Source organism: Vulpes lagopus, chromosome 5 (assembly GCF_018345385.1).
Source record: "Vulpes lagopus strain Blue_001 chromosome 5, ASM1834538v1, whole genome shotgun sequence".
In the NCBI taxonomy this organism is placed as follows: domain Eukaryota; kingdom Metazoa; phylum Chordata; class Mammalia; order Carnivora; family Canidae; genus Vulpes; species Vulpes lagopus.
Window position 1 is genome coordinate 32,067,549 of NC_054828.1, and position 21,100 is coordinate 32,088,648.

Below are 21,100 nucleotides of genomic sequence, written 5' to 3' on the forward strand. Positions count from 1 at the left end.
GGGTGGCTCAGGGGGGCAAGGGTCCGACTCTTGATTTCCGCTCAGGTCATGACCTCAGGGTGAGATCGAGCCCGTATTGGGCTCCGTGCTGGGTGTGGGGCCTGCTTGAGATTCTCCCTCTCTCTCTCTCTCCCCTCTGCCCCTCCCCTCCCCCCACCAAAAAGAGAACTCTGCATTCCCTCACTCCCTGCCCTGGCAGAGTACCTGCAGTGTCATCAGGGAACTAAAATTTTGAGAGAAATCTTAAACACTCTCAACCACTAAAAAGATTGGGTGTGGAAATACAGTGGGTCTCGTGACTGTCCTGGGGAACCTGGACGGTGAGTGTCATGAGATGCTGGGGGAGGCACCTGGAGAAAATCAATCCCAAGTGAGTTTTTTTTTTTTTTTTTTTCTTAGAGCGAGAATGTGGCGATCCCCCTCCCACCTCATTTGCATGTCACGTTAGTACAGATCACAGGCCTGCCTGCCTTGCTGGAGATGGAGCCTTGGAGGAGCAAATGACCCCAGAATAGGCTCTCAGAGTTCTTTTTTTTTTTTTTTAAGATTGTATTTATTTATTTATTCATGAGAGATACATAGAGAAAGGCAGAGATGTAGGCAGAGGGAGAGGCAGGCTCCCTGTGGGGAGCCTGATGTGGGACTCGATCCCAGGACCCTGAGATCACACCCTGAGCCCAAGGCAGATGCTCAACCACTGAGCCTCCCAGGTGTCCCAGCTCTCATAGTTCTGAACATAAAGTCTTTTCCCCTCCATGAAGGTTTATTGGGTGTCTCCTGACTAATGGACAGTGAGGTGAGCTCTGGGTTTACAAATATAATTCTCATCATCTCTGCCTAGCAGAGGAGATACACATGGACAATGTATTATAGTTTATGAGGAGCCGTGATTCAGATATGCATGAGGACCGTAAGGAGCACAAATGAAGGGATAATTAATTCTGACTGGGAATATTTGGGAAGGCTTCAGAGAGGAGGTGATAATTGACCTCAAGCTTGAGTGAGAAGGATGTGTTCACCAGACTGACCCTTTCTAAGTGGTGCTGGCTGAATGTGTGTGCCTGTGCTCCGCTGGGACAATGAGAAGGATAAGGAGGGGTATGGTTCCTGCCCTCAAGAAACTCACAGCTTGCTGGGGAGACAAGCCTGGCACGTAGGAGCTAATTAAAGCTCTGCATAGACAGATGGAATTGTGGAGGCGAGGATAGGCCACCGAGGGTACTTGGTGATCCAGGGTTTCCAGAGTTACTACTCTCTCGTGGACAACACAGTTGCTGTAAGGATAGTTCAGACCCTGCAAAGACGTCAACTTTAAGAGGCCCAGCCGTTCTGGCTTTTCTGATCAGCCTGGTTCTGTATAGAAGCAGCTAGTTGGACTTGGAGGTGAGCTGGGAGCAAGTGAGGGTGGGTGGAGAAGGTTGATGATAAGAATTTGGTGGTGTTGTCTCAGTCTTTACAGCCCCCATATGATCTGGGGTTTGCAAAACATGTGCCAACACACCACCTGAGCGCAGGCACCCCTCAGTGTCCCATGAGCACCGCACACATTCCCAGCCTTTGCTTATGCTGGGTCTTCCACCTTGAATGACTCCCCTCTCTTGTCTTCGTGAAGTCTTCCCAGATTTGCCCTTCTACTCGGATTTCAGACTCACCAGGTACTTTATCAGCGATCCTCTGCCGCTCATCATGAAGTTGGGTTCAGCATTGTTCTCTGTTTTTCAACTCCCCAGTGAGACTGTAAACACCTTCAGAGTGTGAATAGCATCTTATGCTTTTCTTTCCTCCCCTGTGAGCAATTTGTGTAGTCTAAGGAATATGGGTTTCTTTAGACAGTCTTATCATTGAATCTCAGCATTGCCACTTACCCCCCCAATTTTGAACTCAGCTTCCTTTTCTGTAAAATGGCAAAACCCAGGGTTTCTCAGCGTTGACACTGTTGGCATTCCAAGGCTGGATAATTCTTCATTGTGGGGACCATCCTGTCTCCACTGTAGGATGCTTAACAGAATCCCTAGCTTCCACCCATGAGATGCCAGTGGCAGCTCTCCGTTTCCAGTCATGACGATCAAGAACTCCTCTAGATATTTTTTGTGTCCCAGAAAGGTTCCCCGTGTGCACGTGCTCCCCTGTGCCAGGTTTTCCTTGCAGTTGAGAACTACTGGGATGACAGTACCTATTAGGTCGGTCTCAGACCTCGTAGTACTGCATCCAGAACATACTAGACATTCCATAAATGCCCTTTCCCTTGCATTCCTGATTCCCCCGGCACCTGACATACTACACAGGTTGATGGATTGGATGGAGCTGTGACTCTAGGTTATAGCAGTTTGGGGTGGAAAACTCATGGCACTCTTGGGTTGTCCCCACCATGCACTAACAGAGCCACTGTCATTTTCTTAATTGCAGATTGATCTGGAGCCAGAAGGAAGAGTGTATGTGATCATTGATCTGTCGGGGTCGTCAGGTGAAGGTAGGATAATGTGACCTCTCCTCATTGCTCTCTTCCATTGACCCTTTGTCTTTTGGTGTCTCTCTTCCCTCTTGGGCTGGAACATCTTGCCGTGACATTTAATTAATTGGCACACTTGAAAGGAAAAGGTTATTTTGAAGATGCTTACGCCTGTGTACCAAAAAGGACCAGCCATCTGTTAACTTTGGTGGAGCAGAGGGAGGATTTTTGCCTTACCGGGCGAGGCCAATAGAGCAGGCGTTCTTGCACGCCGGTGCACACGGTGGGCTTCAGTGGAGCGGCAGCCTCTCCCGGGAGGCTCGCGTGGGGTACGTGTGAGTGCAGCGGGAAGGAAGTCAAACCAGTTGGTCTAACGGTATTCAGAAATGAAACAAATAAGGTGTCAAATTTCAGAACCTTATTTTTTTTTTTAGAGCTTTTATAGAAGTGTTACTTCTTTTTACAGTTCCCCACTCAGGCAAAAGCACTGCTTCTGGGGAGAGATAATGGGGTGAGGGAATGTCTGCTCCCCACTGGCTGATGAGACAGGGTATAAATGTTCTCTGATGGTCGGATTTTCCTTCTTTCTTCTTACATCCTCTTCTCTCAATCCTGTCTTGGCCCACTTACTACCTTTAAAGGCTTGCCAGGTGGTGAGGACTGAGCAGTCAGAGGGGAAGGGAATTCTGGGAAGGAAGCCTGGTCTGCACAGAACAGGGAGATAGTGGCAGATGCGGGCTCTCAGGAGGCGAGGAGTCAGGACTGAGATTTAGTGGGGACCATCTTTCCTCCCCTCTCTCTGTGCGCAGGAGGACAGAACAGTTGGCTTTAATGTCATGGCAGAAAGATGGGAAGACCAAGGCTGGTTCCTCTTGGCAATGAGAAAAAATGGGACATAGGGGCTGTGGCAGTCTCTAGGGAAGGACAGTCAGCTCCCTTAGTTCCTGGTTGGGAAGACTGGGGCCTTTTACAGCACCTCTTGAGAATGCTGGAGATCACAAACACGGAGTCACAAGACCACGTGGTGTCCACTGCGTTAGGGGTGAAACTCCAGCTTACGTAAAGTTCAGTAATGGGAGGAGAGATTATGTCCACAAATTGAAAGGAGTGGGTCAGGCAGTGTGCTGACTGGGTGCCTGATGATTTTCATTTGGCTAATTTATCACCCATTTTCAACAGGTGTTCAGAATAATTCAATAATGTGCATCTATGGGGCTTATAATAGAATTCAGTCTTCTTTGAATAGATCTCAATTATTTGGCCTAGGTTTAAAACTTTAAACATCCTTCCAGAATTAGTCTCGTACATTTTCTTCTCTTTGTTGCAATTACATTTTGGTGTTTCCAGCTTTCCTTCTCTACCCTCAGCTCTGAGCAGCCCAGAATAGAATCTGTTGTAGAAGATTCGGGGATTTAGCAATATTTAGTATGAAGTATTTAAGATGTGTCAAAGGGCCTTAAAGAGTAATAAAATGAGCACCAGTGTACCAACTACCCAGATTAAGAAATAAAGCAACCATTAAGGTGAAACTTTGCACTGCTTTTAACATAGCATGGGATCCCCAATTCACCAGGTTTAAAAGTATTACAGTGGCCTCCTGATTGTAGATATTGGTGAAACATTCAATGAGCAAAATCAATCCCCCTTTATCCTTACATAAATTACATACATTATATGCAACAGGATAATTAATTAAATGTGCATTTCCTGTGCCAAGATGCTGGACAACCAATAGGAGGCTTGGACTATTTTTTTTTCTTTGAAAAGATTAGCAACTTTTGAAATTACAGAGGACATCCTTTTTTACATTAGAGAGAAAGGATATGCTGGAATGAATGAATAAATAAATCAGAAGCAATTGATTTTTTTTTCTCCTTGTTTCTACGGCTTATTGCATGTGAATGGCCAAGGCAATTTTCATTGGGCTGAATTCTTAGTGTATTTTTTTTTATCTCTTTCATCTAAAGAAAATAGAGTTTACTTCAGAAATGCTGACACACGCCAGACTCTGTAAAGTGCTAGCATGTGTTGCTCTGACGAAAAGGAAAACTTTTTCTGCCCTTTTTCTCTCACAGTTCCTGGATTTGGGATTCTTTCTCTGGATGGTGGGAAAGACTTCGAGCAATCTCTTTTTGTAGGAGCTGATCTTGTTGCATTCTGTTTGTGTTCTCTACATCCATTTGGCTGGTCCTGCTGTTCAGACTTGGAGGGCTCCTCATCCAGAGGTTTTTGGAAGGGTTGGGAGGGTGAGGAGAGAAGCAGAGGATGAATAGCCACATTTGTTACCTAGACTGTGCACGAAAGATCCAGTGCAAAACCCGGCTGTCCCAGCTAGACTGTGGACGTTCATAGATTCTTATCTAAGTCCCTTTCTTTGGTGGAAATACCCAACTCTGGATTCTGCAAAAGGGTGCAAAGAGAGTTGGAATGAGGCAGGGCTGATTTATTCTGTTTATTTATTCTATTACTCTGCTGTCAAGCATCCTGCAGCTCACCTGACTAAATGCCGCAGCCCCATCAATTGAAAAAAAAATATGGTAATAGAAATTGCACACGCTTTACAACATATGCAAACAACAAAGAGCCCAGTGAGAGAGGTGTGGGGTGAGGATCCCATTCCAGGACGTGCCAAAGGCTTCTTTTTCTTGCTAACACACTGTAGAAGGCCTGGACGTTTCTGTCTGCTAGAGCTAGAGCTAATGTGATTTCTAGCTGTCTAATAAAATTCCACTGCTTGCATGTCCTGTGCAGCTCACCATAATGGGATTTGACTGGTGTGTGCCTTAGCTAAACCAGGCAACCTAACCCCAGATGTAAGGGGTCAGGCTCAATGACAGCTGAGGCCATTTCTGGTCATGCAATTTTGATCTCTGGTCTCATTTGAATAGCTATCAGCTCATGGCTGAAGGCTGGCTAATGTCTGCAGCAGGTAGAAGGTATTGAAAGAAAAGAGCTCTTTTTGACAGGTACCACACCAGGCACCTTACCTACATTATCCCAAATAGCAAACCTTCCCAGAGTACTCATGTGTGATCCTCCAGTGTTGGGTGCCTCTTAGCATTTGCTTTTATCATAAGTAATAACCACATGGCTTCCTGGTAAACATGGCACTAGAGGCTCACCAGATACTTAAGTCAGAGCGTAATTAGCCCAGGTGACAGACGCATTAACAGCAATGTAATTCTCAAGTGTGTAAACTATTGTTTCCTGCTGTGCACATTAGTTAGCATTTCTTCCTTTGTTGTGACGCAAGACGTACATTATTTCTATTCTTTATAATAATATGACAACGCACCATTACTTGCAGGCTCCCAGAGGAGCTGCCGCCAGAGTCTGACCTGAGGATTTTCTTTTTTAAGATTTTTTTATTCATTCATAAGAGACACACACAGAGAGAGGCAGAGACATAGGCAGAGAGAGAAGCAGGCTCCCTGTGGGGGAGCCTGATGCGGGGCTCGATCCCGGGACCCCGGGGATCACACCCTGAGCCGAAGGCAGCCGCTCAACCGCTGAGCCACCCAAGTGTTCCTGACCCGGGGATTTCTAAGCTCTTCTTTTCCTTCCTTCCATCCAGATCTAGTGTTCACCCAAGAGAGTTTTTCAGTCGAAACAACAACAGAAAGAGCTAGTAGTGGATCTCACGGCTGTGTTTGGGTTGCCAAACTGTTTCTCCTATAAAATGCAGAAGATACACAATAATTTAAAATATTTTTTGCAACGTATATCACAAATAATTGGTTAAATCAGGGGATCCCTGGGTGTCTCAGTGGTTTAGCGCCTGCCTTTGGCCCAGGGTGCGATCCTGGAGTCCCGGGATCGAGTCCCACGTCAGGCTCCCGGCATGGAGCCTGCTTCTCCCTCTGCCTGTGTCTCTGCCTCTCTCTCTCTGTGTCTGTCATGAATAAATAATAAATAAAATCTTTAAAAAATAATTGGTTAAATCAGATTTCGGAGTAATTGCAGAAGCACAAGATAAAGAGCAGGATCCTCCCCTCTCCCTTTCTGCAGCCACCACACCATTCATTCTCCTCCCTGGCATCCCCCAGCAGATAGGGTGGGAAGAGCACAGTTCCAGGAGTCCCTCAGTCCTGGCCTTAAATCCTCATTCTAGTACTTGCTAGTTTGAAGCTTCAGATTTCTCACTGGCAAAGGGGCTTAACTGCATCATGGTAGGGACTGTGGTCAGGTTGCTATGAGAACAGTGCCCTCGAACATAGGAGGTGCTCAGTAAATATCCTAAGGCCTTGGAGACCCGAGGGCAGGGAGGTGGGCAAAGCTCTGACCCACTGCCCATGAAGGAACAACAGACAAGGTATTCAGGGAAGCAGTTTGAGGGCAGGTTTCTGACTCTGGGGCATATTTAAAAGCTATAAGAACAGAGGTGACAAAGAGGCAATTTATAGAATAATATCAATATCTAGCTGGGGCTATGAGATTGCTTTCTGCAGAGTTGAGATCTCACCATAGTTTTGCCCCATTTTCTCTCTTTCTCGTTATTCCCCACTCTTCCCCCAGTGAACTGTTTCCTAGAAAGATATTCTCTATCTTGTACGTATCCTGTGGCGCTTAATGTCAGAAACTTCTGTTTGTGGGCGCCTGGCCGTGGCCTCTCTGCTCAGTGCAGACTGAGACCATGTGAGCCCCACGCTCTCACTGGCCCTCGGCTAAACACCCTTCATATATTTGAAGACAGTTACTAAATCTCTCCTCTTCAGGGTAAATCATTCAAATCCCTAATCCTTTCTGAAGGAGTAGTTTAGAAATTTGTCTCATCTTTGTAGCGCCTTTCTGGACTCTTTTTCAAGTTGCACAGGCAGGCAGACAGACACCATCAAACCTACTTGTCTTTGTTCTGAAATGGTAACGTGTAGACCAAGTGCCTGCCAGTATTACCTCCACATTGAGAGGGCAATTGATGTGCCCAAAGCCAAAAAGGTTGATTACAGGACCCTGTTGGGTCTAGACCTCCAGGCTACAGTCCAGTGCCCTGCTCTAAATCATAGTCTCAATAGTGAGTTTGGCAACATGGCCAAAACCTCCTTACCTCTCTGTTTATTTTAGTTCTTTTCTTCAGACAGCTTTTCTTTCTTTTCTTTTCTTTTCTTTTCTTTTCTTTTCTTTTCTTTTCTTTTCTTTTCTTTTTTTTAACAGTGATGTGAAGCTAGAGTTCTTAGCTTTGAATCCAAAAGTGACCCAGAGAGTCCCTTTAATAAACAAGCAGATTTCTTTTCTTCTCTCTTAGAAATGAGAATTCCCTTGGTCCTAGGTCAGGAGCTATCAGCTCCTTCTCAGGCTCTCTGTATGGTGGGTCCCTAACTAAGTCTTGCTCTGCAACTAGAGCTGGATTCAAATCCCAGCAGGTTAGTAACCTTTCTTACCTGCATCCATGGCAAGCATTTGGATGCTGCCCTCTGTATTGAAATAAAAGGGGAGAGCTTCTGGAAATTGCTTCAGCCAATGGTTGTTTTCTCTCTCTCTCTCTCTCTCAGATCCCAGTGTCCCACTGAAGCTCCAATTCCCAGGAATTCCACCTTTTTCAATCCAATGCCTTTTGTTACCAGATAGTTAAAAAGAACCATTTATTTAAGGGAACAGTAATCACCAATGCAGTTTAACAAATGTGCCCTGCTTGGTGCTGTGCTGGGTTTGGGGAATGGGAGGTGGGGAGGCAACCAGAAAATGAGAGGTGGCCTTCACAAGAACACGTGGCCTTGCCTTTAAGTAAGTGTACAGTTCGATTAGGAGTCCAAGACTCACTTGTAGGACAAAAGCACTAGAGAAAAGTGCAGAGCAGTATCACATTGAGTGCTTATTGGGGTGTTACCAGGAGTTCTACAAATGGGAACAGATGGGGGCTGGAATAACCCAGGACGACCTCAGGGAAGAGGCAGGGCTTAGGTTGAGAAGGAAAACATAGGTAGCCTGGCTTGACAGGGAGGAAGTGGGGAGGCCATTCTGAGCAGAGGGGGATCATGTCATCACTTCAGACAGTTCTGAAGCTCTTATTTTTGGCTAAGGCTAGAAAGGCACCATTAATTATATAGATGCAAACTGTGTCTTCTAAGAGCTTCCAAACAAAGACAGTTACCAATAGCGTAGACAGAAACTTTCATGCTCTGCAAACAAGAAAATGAAATACCTTCAATGATTTAACTGTGTTTGAAGGTTGAAGGCAGTTCTTTCTGGATGTGCCTTCACAGTCAGGGCCTCTCAGCCACCTTGGGCTCCCAAGGAGAAGGACTGTTTCCAGGTCAGGTTTGGTCAAGTCTGGGATGTTGAGTAGAGCGCATTTTACAAGCATGGGGCTTAGTTGATTGGAAGGTCAAGGTTCAGGCATCCCTTTGTGTCTTTCCTGTCCTGTCTCTCTGTTCTCCCCCAGAAGTCCCATGGAGTCCCATGGTAAGCACACCCCCACCTCCAGCAGCCTCCTCCTCGCCAGCCTATCTGGCTTGTGTCCCCATAGCAAGCCGTGACACTCCGCTCTCTCTTTGCAAATTTTACCCAGTCTCTAATAAGAAACCTTGCTTGAGAAGCTAAAGAACACTCACTTTTCCAAACATCAGGTTTCAAAGACCAGACACCAGCTCCAAGATGCTGAAGGGTCTCCCTCCTATGAGGTGCTCTAGGCAATGAGATCTGGTCTGGCTCACGCCACAGACGCCCCAGACATGCATGGACGTGGTGATTCTCTAGTAGTGTGTGGAGTACAGAGGCAGCCTCAGTGCTCGATAAGAGTGAAAATAAAATACAGGTGTTCAAAAACATTGATCTTACAATGTATACCCCACTCCCCAGCATAACTACCTGCCACTGAAACTCAGACCCAGGGAGCGGGCCCCTCAGTCTCCAGGTTTTTGGCTCTATCTTCTGTCCTGATAGATTAAGTGCCTGTTCCTAGAAGTGACCATATGTACCAGATGAGACAGAGGGAGTCAGCAGTGGACCAAGGGGCGAAGGCAGTGAATTCCAAATCCTCAAGGGGCTTATAATGTCCCAAAGAGACAGTACTAAAATGCTTGATGAGAAATAAGCCAAGAAATCCTCATTTCCTTCCAATAGGCTCTAGATGCACAGCAGTTCCTCTGAAATGAGTCATCCACGGTTAACAACACCAAATGCCAACCATTAGCAGATGAAAAACAGAATTGAATCCTGAGTGTTTAAAGAGCAGAGCTCTTTAGTATCACTACCAAAGCCTCCTCCCCTGTGCCATTATGGAGCATAGATGTGGATTTCCTATTGACTTTTGTGCCTATTTTACTAATGAAGTCATTGAAGAAGGAACAGTCATGTTGAAGAAAGCAGCTTATAGAAGGGGTGGGTTTATAATAGATCCTTAGTCAATAAGTGAGCCCCGTGTTTCCTGGCATGGCCTCTAATTCCATCTCTGTTGTCTTGCTATGTATCATTTCTGTGTCTTATAAAGAAGATTGTCTTGGGAAATTCATGTTTGCAGCTCAAATCATACTGGGTCAAAGTGGCCTATAATTTAATCATTTACTGTTGTTGATGTCCTCGTGATTTGGCTTAAAACAAAAGGGTATTTCCATTCATCTAACCTAATTTAGAGAGTTGTCTTTCAGGATCAACTACTTTATTCTTTTATCCAGTTGAAATTGGCCACTGCTGACAGTTTTATTGATTTTCCTTATTACCTAGCTTTGTTGAAACATTCACATTTTCACAGCCAAGTGCTGAATTCACCATCTTATTGGAGCTGTTAACACGGGGGCTTTTATCTTCCTCCTTTGTTTTAGAAACCTTTGGTGTGAGCTGTGGGGGCCTGTGAAGGTCTGTTCATTTGTCCACATACTCACAGATGAGAATTGATGCCTCGGAACCACCGATTCTGTCTCCCTTCCATCCTCTGTTTCCTTCATTGCTTGGAAACATCATGCATTTGTTTATCTACGATGTAGTAAGTCCTAGGAGTAGAGCTAATGAAGTTGGCCCTTGCTCTTAAGTATCTGTAACTCCTGCAGAAGGACGCAGGCAAGAGACCAGTAGACACAAAATGTGTCCTCGCTGTTGAGTAGCTATTGGTAAAACAGGGTGCAGTGAGACCATTGAGGAGACTCCCTTCAGCTGGAGGGCCCTCCCTGGAGTAAGCAGTCAATAAATGACAACCACCAACATGTCCACAGGGTCTCATCAGCTCATCATGGCAAACCTGAAAGGCACGTTTTCCTTGGTGGAAGAAACAGAGCCACTGTCCACCAAAGATGCATATAATCAGAAGATAAAATAAAGGTGGATAGAGACTTGATTTACCTAAATTTGAACTTTGTGGGAATACATTGGCTTCATTATTATACATTATTATACATTCATTCATTCAACATATAGCTATTGGGCATCTATGCCAGTTCCTCTTTTCAGTGCCAGGGGCACAGAAGTGAACACTATAAACAATACAAAGCCTTATGGGCCTTACATTCTGGTGGGTGTGCTTGTGTGTGTGTAGGCTGTCTCTGTAAGGTCTCTGGGGAAGAGAAAGGTGAATTTAGAAAGGAGGTAGGCTTTCCTGTCAATGCCTATAATCTTTTTTTTCTTTCTCATGTATGTGTGTTAGCTATTAAAACAATTACTTAGAAGTTGGGAAAAAAACAATTAGGTAGAAATTGACCATAACCATACACACAGAGACAGTGACTTGCCCATTTCCAGAGGCTATGACAGGCTCCAGAAGACCCTGCAGAGAGGACTGACCCATCATATCCACAGAATAACATGTTTAGGACAGGGACACTAAGAATAATGCCCTACAGTGCTCCACAGACATGCTCTGATTAGTAATGGGAAATGCTGAAATGTATGGAGTCCCCCAGATTGTGCCTGTCATTAAGGACTGAGTGCCCCAACATGGTGAAACAGGTGGGCCAGGTACCTGGACTCCCTCAGAGTAGGTAACAAGTGAGTGATGTGTGCAGACATTCACTCCATGGAGCCCCTTGCCTCTGGGTGCTCAGCCCTGCTGCTGCTGAGAGATTCACCCTCCTCTGGATGCACGATCCCACAGTGGCACCTCTAGTGGCACAACACAGCACTCACCAGCATTTAGAGTCAGCTGCTACTTGTCCCAAGCTTGATCATGTCCACAGCCCAAATGGCTTCACCGGCTGGGGTACCTCCTGCCCAGCCAGGTAGGGCCAGCTGGCTGCCAATGGGTTATTCCCACTCTCCAAGCCCTCAAGTCTGCTTGTTTCCTGACATTGAAAATAATGATCGTGTTCAGTTCAAGCAGAGATGTTCTCTGCAACAGGAACCCATGGCCTCTATGATTAGCCAGGTGGGAACTCTTCTGAAATTGTCAGGAAGGGTGAACTCAATGAAATGTTGAGGGAACTTAAGTTCCCTTCCAGGTGCGTCTAGGTGTTACCGCAACTAGGCTTTCATAGACACCTGCATGCGAGTTCCTGCTGCATATTTAGTTAATTGCTTGTTTTACCAATTGATCAAACAAACATATACTAAGAGCCTCTTGTGGGCTGTGTGCCATGCTGCGAGTTACAAAATCAAAGATGAGGAAGACCGAGGCCCTAAAAGTCAAAGATGAGGAAGACCAAGGCCCTGCCCTCTAGGCACTCCCAGGCTAGGGCATGTCAGCAAGAAGTCACGGGCTCTCCTTGGGCCTCAGGGGCCTCTGTACGAGGAGAGTGTGAGTGATAAAGGCCCCTCCTCCTCTGTATTTGAGTCAAAACCAAGAATTTACACACAGCCAGCTACCCAAAGGGGGGCAAGTGGGAGAGTACAAAATTTTAAGCCAAGTCTCCATATAGAGATCATTTTATTTAAACCTAAATGGATCTGTCAGGCAGGTTTTATAAGCCCTACTTTACATATGAGAAGTCAGGCTTAAGGAGTTTAAGACTGTGAATCACCTGGGATCCTGAGACAATGCGGATCCTGACTCAGTGGGCCTCGGGTGGGGTCTGCGATGCTGAAGTTCTCAGAAGCCCCCGGGGAGATGCCCATGCTGTGAGGCTGCCTCTGAACCTTGCAGAGAAGGCACCAGAAGTCTCCTGACTTCTCCCATTCCCTCAAAATCTCAAAGTCAATCCTTTGAATTGTTTTCCATCCTCCTCCTGTCTTCTGGGAAAGAGGCCGAGAAGGCACTCGGTATTCTGAGGGAAGGTGGGCAGCCCCAACTTTCATTGTCTACCAACGGTCAGGATGGATAGGGTCAGTGTTCTTCAGCTAGGAAGGCAAGCAGCAATTTATACCAGAAAGACAAAAAGTAACCAGTCAGGATATTGAAATTTTTGTTTCTATGTTTGCTTTTCTATAAATACCCTCAAGTATTGAGTGGTGCTTGAATTTGATCCCACTGTGCTAATTTTCTCCCAGTTTCTGGGGCCTTAATTAAAGTAGCTCACCCAGGGCCCTTGCTAGAACTTACCTTTATGTGTTCCTCCTCTGAGGTAGGCAGGTTGCACCTACGTTTAATGGATGGGGAAACACAGAGGGAGTTCTGGGTTAGATGTTGGGTACACAGTAAGGGCATAATTTTTATTTGTTTAATATATGAATGCATGCCTAAATGAAATAACAGGAAAGAGTGTCACTTTAAAAGGAAACTATTGAGATAAACAAGGTGTTGGGACTGACTTTGCTCTGGGTAATCGGTTGTTTCATATTCCAGTGTACAATCACTGGTGAGCTCACGGGTGAGCGTGGGCCTGCATGTTTAAGCTTTCTGTGCCTGGTACTTATTAGAGGCTCTCCGGAGCCACCTCAGCGCCTCCATACACACCAAGTCCCACTTATAATACCCCTCCCCTCCCTGTTTATTCAACTACTTCTCCATTCTTTCAAAATTCAATTTCAGGTTTGCCTCCCCCCGGGGGCCTTCCTACGTCCACCCGCCCACCCCCACCTGCTGGCTCACCACACCGCATTCATCCCCACACTCCTCTGTGTCTTTCTGTACAACCATGCACTCATACATTTACACTGTACCTATAACGAGAGTCCTGGCTGTGCTCTCCCACCCCAGTAAGCCACAAGCCATTGGAGAACAGAGGTTTCTGTATAATGGGCCCAGAGCTAAGAGCTGGCCTTATGAGATGGCCTCATGATACGGCAGCACTGGACCTGGAGGCCGTCCTACCGTTGCAGACCGCACGAAGCTAGATGGGAAGCAAGGGCCATCTCTGTCCGTGGGGCCTCTTGGTCCAGCAGGGTACCAGACCACCCAAACCCAATGTGATACTGGATGCCATAGAGGCACAGACTAGGTCTGGGGGAACCTTGATTATTGCTGGGCCTGGCTAGTGCTGGGCACGAGGCTCCCAATTAATTACACTGAATTCAGCAGGAAGCAGCTTTATGGGAGTAACCCCTTAACTGACATTAGAAGCTTAGATTCTGTTCCTGGCGCTGCTACTAACCAGCCAATTAAAGGTGAACAAACCATTGGTTGTTTCTGGCCCTTGACTAGACTGCATTGACAGCATTAGGATGCTATGATTCAGTCAATGTTCAGGACTCCAGATTGTCAAATCAGAGGCTTTTTGAATACAGATATGAATCAGTGAGGTTTCATAAGCCCTCTTTATACTTACTACTGGGGAGTCAGACACAGTTATCACAGGATCCCGAGCAGTGGGTGAGGCATGGTAGGAATCTGAGCAACTTAAAATATGGCCAAATAAAGAGGGAGAATTTATCCTGTAGTTCCTGAGGGCAGTTATATGACCAGTGGGGTAGAGTTATAGGGAAGCAGCTTTAAGTTTGGTTGAATGTACAGAAAAACCCTCTCGTAGAGTTCTCCAGCAGTTATATACATTTGGCCAGTAAGTAGGGAGCTCTCCATTTCTGGAGATATTTAGATGCTGATGAGCATTTTAAAATATTATAGAAAAAAAAATCTTAAAAAAAAAAAGATTTTACTTATTTGAGAGAGAGAGAGAGAGAGTGCATAAGCAGGGGGAAGGAGCAAAGGGAGAGGGAGAAGTAGACTTCCTGCTGAGCAGGGAGCCTGATGCAGGACTTGATCCTAGGACCCTGGGATCATGACCTAAACTGAGGGTAGACGCTTAAGTGACTGAGCCACCCACTTGCCCTTAGGGGAAAATCAAAATCTTTTAATGGTCTTTTGTGAGATCTAAATATTTGTGACAGATAATTTCCATAAGTATATACAAATGAAGAATGATAAGGCAATCTTATTTTATTTAAAAAAAAAAATCCAAGGCCCACAGTATAAAAAGGTAGAGGAAGAGAGTGTATGAAATAATGGGGAAAAGGAATAAGTTGAATCTTAGCATCTGTTTACAGAGTAGTTCTATTTCTTGAAAATTTGGGCAAAAATGGATATGTTAAAAAGTGGATCTTGTTTCTAGAGAACTAGGAAAGGTCTCTATTTGAATGGGCCTCAAATTGTGTCTACCCATATGAATACTTTTTATGAGTGGAAAAACCTCTTGTAACATCAATATTCACTCCTTAGTTCTCTCTCAGGAAATAGGCACACCGAGTTCACTTAAAGAGTAGTCCATCAGTGTGCATCTATGAAGAGATCCTCCTAGGGAGAAAGTAGGATGGCAACAAAGATGCCTGATTTAGGGGAGACAACATTGGTTTCTGCATGCTGTGAGGTAAGGATTTTCTCCTCAGACTTAGGAAGGTTTTGTTTAAGAGCTACAGAAGTAGAAAGAATGGACGTTACTTTGAGAAGAGTTGACCTGGCCTTCTCCCCTGAGAAATGGTTTGATTTTGGATAGATAGCTTCTCACTGTGGTGGGTGATGTATTGGCATAACGATTGCAGTAAAGAGGGGCACCTGGGTTCAGTCCGTTAAGCATCTGGCTTAATTTTGGGTCATGATCTCAGGGTTGTGAGATTGAGCCCTGCATCAGGCTCTGTGCTGGGTGTGGAGCCTTATACTCTCTCTTTCTCCCTGTCTCTCTCTCTCTCTCTCTCTCTCTCTCTCGCTCTCGCTCTGTGTGTGTGTGTGTGTGTCTGTCCTGGCTCGCACATGCGCACTGTCTCAAAAAGAAAAAAAAAAAAAGATTACACAATAAAGAATTATTGTCTGTATGAGTTGGGAAGCCAGGAAGGCAGTTAACCCATTTCCCCCTAACACCGGCCTATCTTTTGTCTAATACTTGAAAATTTACCTTCAGAATTTTAATGTATTTGGTGGTTTAAGCTCTTGATGCTCATTGAATATCTCTTCCCTAAAAATAAATAAATAAATAAATAAATAAATAAATAAATAAATAATAAAAGGAAAGAAAGAAAGAAAAAAAGACCAATTCCTATAGAAAGATGAAATCCTAAGCATTTCTGAATTTCCTCATGCACAGAGGACCAATGGCTAAGTTTGTAGGCAGGTCCCTCAATTTGCACATGCTTCTAACAAGGTGTCTGAAGGTCAAAGGAGTGAAAGTTTGAATTACTGAGTTAATGTTGTAATGGGAGATTACATTCCAGAGAACTAAAATATTTACAATTGCACCAAAAAGAATAAAATACTTAGGAATAAACTTAACCAAGAAAATGAAAGACCTGTACTCTGAGAACTATAAACACTGACGAAAGAAATTGACCACAACACAAGCAAATGGAAAGATATTCCATGCTCATGGATTGGAGGAAGAATTAATATTGTTAAAATGTCCATACTACCCAAAGCAGTCTGCAAGTTCAATGCAAGCTGTGTCAAAATACCAACAGCCTTTTTCGTAGAACTAAAACAAATAATCCTAAAATTGGTATGGAACCACAAAAGACCCAGAATAGCCAAAGCCATCTTGAGAAAGAACAACAGAGCTGGAGGTACTACAATCCCAGAGGTCAAGATATGCGATAAAACTGTAGTAACCAAAACAATATGGTACTGGCACAAAAATAGACACCTAGATCAATGAAACAGAATAGAGAAGCTAGAAATAAACGCACAGTTTTATGGTCAGTTAATCTCTGACAAAGGCAAGGACATACACTGGGGAAAAGATAGTCTCTTCAATACGTGGTGCTGGGAAAACTGGACAGCTTGCTACATGCAGAAGAACGAAACTTGATCACCTTCTTATACCATACACAAAAATAAACTAAAAATGGACTAAAGATGTGAATATTGAGACCTAAAACCTTAATACTCTTAGAAGAAAAGATAGTAATTTTTTTGGCATCAGCCATAGCAGCATTTTTCTGGATATGTCAGAGAACAAAAATATATTCTAAAATGCTCTCATTGTGTCTCAATTGTTTAGACACCATCTTTGGTCATGTTTCCAGCATTCTTCCCCACTTAGTCATCTGGGTGGCCTGTCAACCTGTTTACAGGCTGGGAGGGTCCCCCTGAGGCTAACTAGGGGATGTTGCAGCCCCCCAAGGACCCTTTGCTGATTTACTATATCATACTCTCTGCAGTAGAAAAGATGTTGTTTCTTATCATAAGGGCCAATTTTTTCATTCTCTTTCTTACTCATTTTTATTTAACAAACAAAAAAAAAAGTGCAGGAAGCAAGAAAACATTCAAATAATTGCACAATCACTTTCTTTAGACTCTAAGTCCTATGAAGGCAGAGACTGTGTCTATTTTGGTCCTTGCTCTACCTTCATGGCCTCATACTGTGCCAGGATATGGTGGTACTCGGGCCATATTTGTTGCATGAATTGAGTGACTACTGTCCAGGTAAATATGGGTAAGGTGGGGGGTGGGGTACAGTGGCTTGGCAGGCAGAGAGCTCTGTGGAATGTCGTCACCAGCTGGTGGCTGAGCGACCATGTGTGTTGTTTGAAAGCTAAATGTATGAGAGCCCAGAGCTGCCTGTTATAGGTGGGTTTGGGGTCACCAGGGTTGTCGGCAGGGCAGCTGGAGCCTGGAAGACAGACTTCACCTGCCTAATTACAGATGTCCGTCTAGCCACTTGACCTCTCCCTGGCTGTAATTATGGCTTTTGGAGCCACTATCCTGCCAGGCCAACTAGAAACACCTAGCTTGGACTGCAGAAGGACCTAGTTTGCTTTTATTTTTAATTTTTTAAAACAGAAATCAAGCCAGAGTACTTTAGATTTAGCATTCAGTTCCCATGCCACATGAGGCCTTCACCAGGCTTTCTTGCCTTAGAAGACGAAAATGATAATTTCTTTGTCTGGCTTGAGGAAAAAAATACCTTCTTGTGATCTGTTTCCCTTGAATCAGTCTGTTTTGAGATTGATCTATGTCAGCCTTGCTCTCTCTCCACTATCTTCATTATGAAATTGTAGCATATTATATATTATGGATCATCAGTACCTATCTATGCTCCAGATTAAGAAAAAGTACATTTCCTGGGTGCCTCTGTAGCACCCAGGGGCCCTTTGTTGATCTTGTCTTCACCCTTTTGTCCCCAAAAGTAACAACCATCTTGAGTTTTGTGTTGTTTTCTCTCAATTCTTTATGATTTGACCATCTGTATGTATGTCTTCTTAAATCATATAGTTTTGTTTTCACCTACTTTTTAAGATTTATTGACATGGTATCATCCTATATAAATTCTTTTGTGGTTCATGCAGTGTTATATTTCTGAGATTCATCCATATTGATGTGAGTGGCTATAGATCATTTTTATTCCATTGTATTAATATATCAAAATTCATTTATCTGTTTCCTCTTCATGGACATCTGGGTTGTTTTAAGTTTTTGCTCTTAGGAACAATACTGTACTCTGGGGTATACTGGCATCTACAGTTTCTTTATTTTTTTTAAGATTTTATTTATTTTTTTAAGATTTTATTTATTTATTTATTCATGAGAGCCTTAGAGAGGGGCAGAGACATAGGCAGAGGGAGAAGCAGGCTCCCTGTGGGGAGCCCAATTCGGCAGGACTTGATCCTAGGATCTTGAGATCACACCCCTAGCCAAAGGCAGAAGATGCTCAACCACTGAGCCATCCAGGTGCCCTGCTTCTACAGTTTCTTTAGGTTATTTATATAGGTGTGGGGATGACACTTCAACATGTATGTGTATGTTCAACTTTACTAGGTAACAGTAAATTGTTTTCCAAAGTATTGTGCCAACTGATACTCCCACCAGACATGTCTGCAATTTCCATATTTGCTTTATATCTTCATGAATACTTGGTATTATCGGACTTTTAAATTTTTGCCAGTATGGTGGGTGATGTGTCATTATAGCTTTGATTTGTATTTCTCTGATCATTAATGACATTGAGAATCTTTTCATGTATCTACAGGTTTTTGGTCACTCCTGAAAGATATCTGTTCATTACTTTTTACACATCTTTCTATTGTGCTTTTTGCTATTTCTTATTGCTTTAGAGGCAGTTACATTTGTTGTAAATAGCTTCCCCTAATGTTTATATTAGGCTGAATTTTACATTCTCTCTATGGTCATCAGATAAATAGAGCTCCAAAGAATGAAACTTGTTGATCTCGAACAAATCATTTCGTATGTTTGGGCTTCTGTTTCTGCTCAATCAAGTGAGCATTGCCACCCTACTAGCTAACAGGGAGTGATAGGAAAAGGGGTTTTTGTGCATGAAAACACATTTTGAAAGTAAAGCACCATACACATATATGGAAAGTCTAATTTTTTTCTACATTATCATACTGTCTCCATTTTTATACCATAACATATTCTCTGGGAATCTTTTTTTGTTGTTGTTTAAAACAACAACAGTGCCTTTTGAAATTATTATTGACATTTTGTTCACATATTCTCTATTTGTCTTTCTAGAATGTAAGCTCCAGAGGGTAAGAACTTTCTCTTACTGGTTTATCATTGTATTCCTAGCAACCTGGACTAATGCTGGCACATAGAAGGTACTCAAAAATATTTGTGCAGTGAGCGATGGAACCAATGGTATTCACATCACTCATGGAATCATTGCTGTGCAGTCGTCCAAATGCCGTATTTAGGATTTGCTCCTTGTTCAGATAACATTCAAAATTGTGTATTGTTCAGTATATCTCTGGCCTTTTCCTTTCTAGGGAGGGTGGGTGGAGCCAGAGGAAGGGAATTGTGCCCTTGGGAGTCGAGAGCTCAGTTTTTAGATTTGTAGCTCAGGCCCCTGGTGGGTTGGCACTCCTCTGAGGGCAGATTTCTAGGGTGAGGCCAGAGTTTCCCAGGCTTTTTTCTCTGCCCTTCTGCATGGTTGCTGTCAAGTTTGCTGCTTTTTCAAACCCTGTTGGCTTTTGCTTTGTTGCTATAGAAACCAGAGCTGGTAGTTTGGGGGAAATGTGTGTGCATGTGAATGCTGGGGGAGGGGTGTTGGGGAGCACCAGACTGGGTGAGGACTTGGAGTGAGCACATCACAGAAGTCTCTGTGAAGGCCCTGCCCACTTTGGAGGGTATTCTGCTCAGAGAGCTTTTGATTTCAAATGGTGCACACTTGGGGAACAGGCATCCCTTTGTAGGTCTGCAGGGCTCCCCTGGCACTGGTCCAGCCCTGCAGCGGAACATCTGGAAAGCTTTGGCTCCTCCCAGTGCCAAAGCCGCTGAGCCCTGGAGACAGAGATCAATGACCCCTTCTTGGCTGCTCCTTAACCCGCGTCCCAGACAAGTGCTTTTCTGGGAACCAGTGAGTAACACGGAGCTTTGATGCCAAGGCTTGTGTGCTGCTGCAGTGACTTTCACTTTTGATAAAAGGGTGGGGGCAGAGAAAGGGTCTGGGTAGGGAGAGCAGTGAGAATTTGGCTTTTCAGGAAATCAGAACCCAAGTGGAGAGCCCTGCTTCCTACTCACTGGTTTTCTGGCTAGGAAAGCAGCAAGCTGAGCTATTGCCTGATGTTAATGCTCCTTCATGCTGGGGTTGATATTAGGGGTGGGGGTAGGTTTGAGGCTAGAGACTAATTTGGGTCTGACCCCCACAGACAATCCTTGCAACCCCTGGGCGAGAATTCTAAAAAAGCACGGGGTGATTTTCTTTATGCACATAATTTCTCACACACTGGGTTGTGCTGAAGACAGTGAAAAGAATTTATGATGTATACTAGATTGGGGGTAAATATGCCATGTAATTACCTGTTCTGCAGGAATGTTTTATAATTTATGTCTTATATTGCACATTTAGTATTTATTATAAAAGTATGTGTATAATAGAAAAAATATAGAAAGAGTAGAAATGCCCTTAACTCATCTCTCAACAAATGGCCTCTTCCAACTTGAGGTCAGGTGCTCAAGATCAGGTTACTTTCAGTGTCATTAAAATAAAAGCTGTTTTATCTTAATTGCACATGGTAGGTACTCAGTGAGGCCATTTGAATTGTGGGCAGGAATGTACCTGAAGTTCCTCTTGACCCAGAAATTCTCCTGCAGGTTTATCTCTCTGGCAAAGACAAATCGCTGAATTTGAAACAGCAAAATTCTGGAAACAAGCAAAAATCCTATTTTCTAAGGGCCATTTTGTATCTCTCTGTCATGGAATAAGCAACTATTACAAGTTTTTAGTTTGATTTCTATATGTTAATGGGGAGAGATGTTCAAAACAAATGGTTAAGTAAAATAAGTTGAAATAGATTATGGCATGATCCCATTTATGCAAAAAGAAACACATGCACACGCTAGACTTGTGTATTCACACAAAATTTTACCTCTGAAAAGTTGGAATGGGAGCAAAGGACTTTTGTTTTCCCCCATATCCTTTTAGCTCATTGACATTTTTGTCTTGGGCTTATATTTATAATCTGTTCATCTGA

The 21,100-nt window shown here is 43.9% G+C and overlaps 1 protein-coding gene across 1 annotated transcript in view; it reads left to right on the forward strand.

The window, feature by feature from the left end:
• Positions 1-21,100, forward strand: part of PRKCE (protein kinase C epsilon) — a 492,630-nt gene that overhangs the window by 186,821 nt on the left and 284,709 nt on the right. The window contains exon 2 of the mRNA XM_041754368.1: positions 2,407-2,470. Coding sequence (XP_041610302.1) covers positions 2,407-2,470 — 64 coding nt within the window. The remainder of the gene's footprint in view (positions 1-2,406; positions 2,471-21,100) is intronic.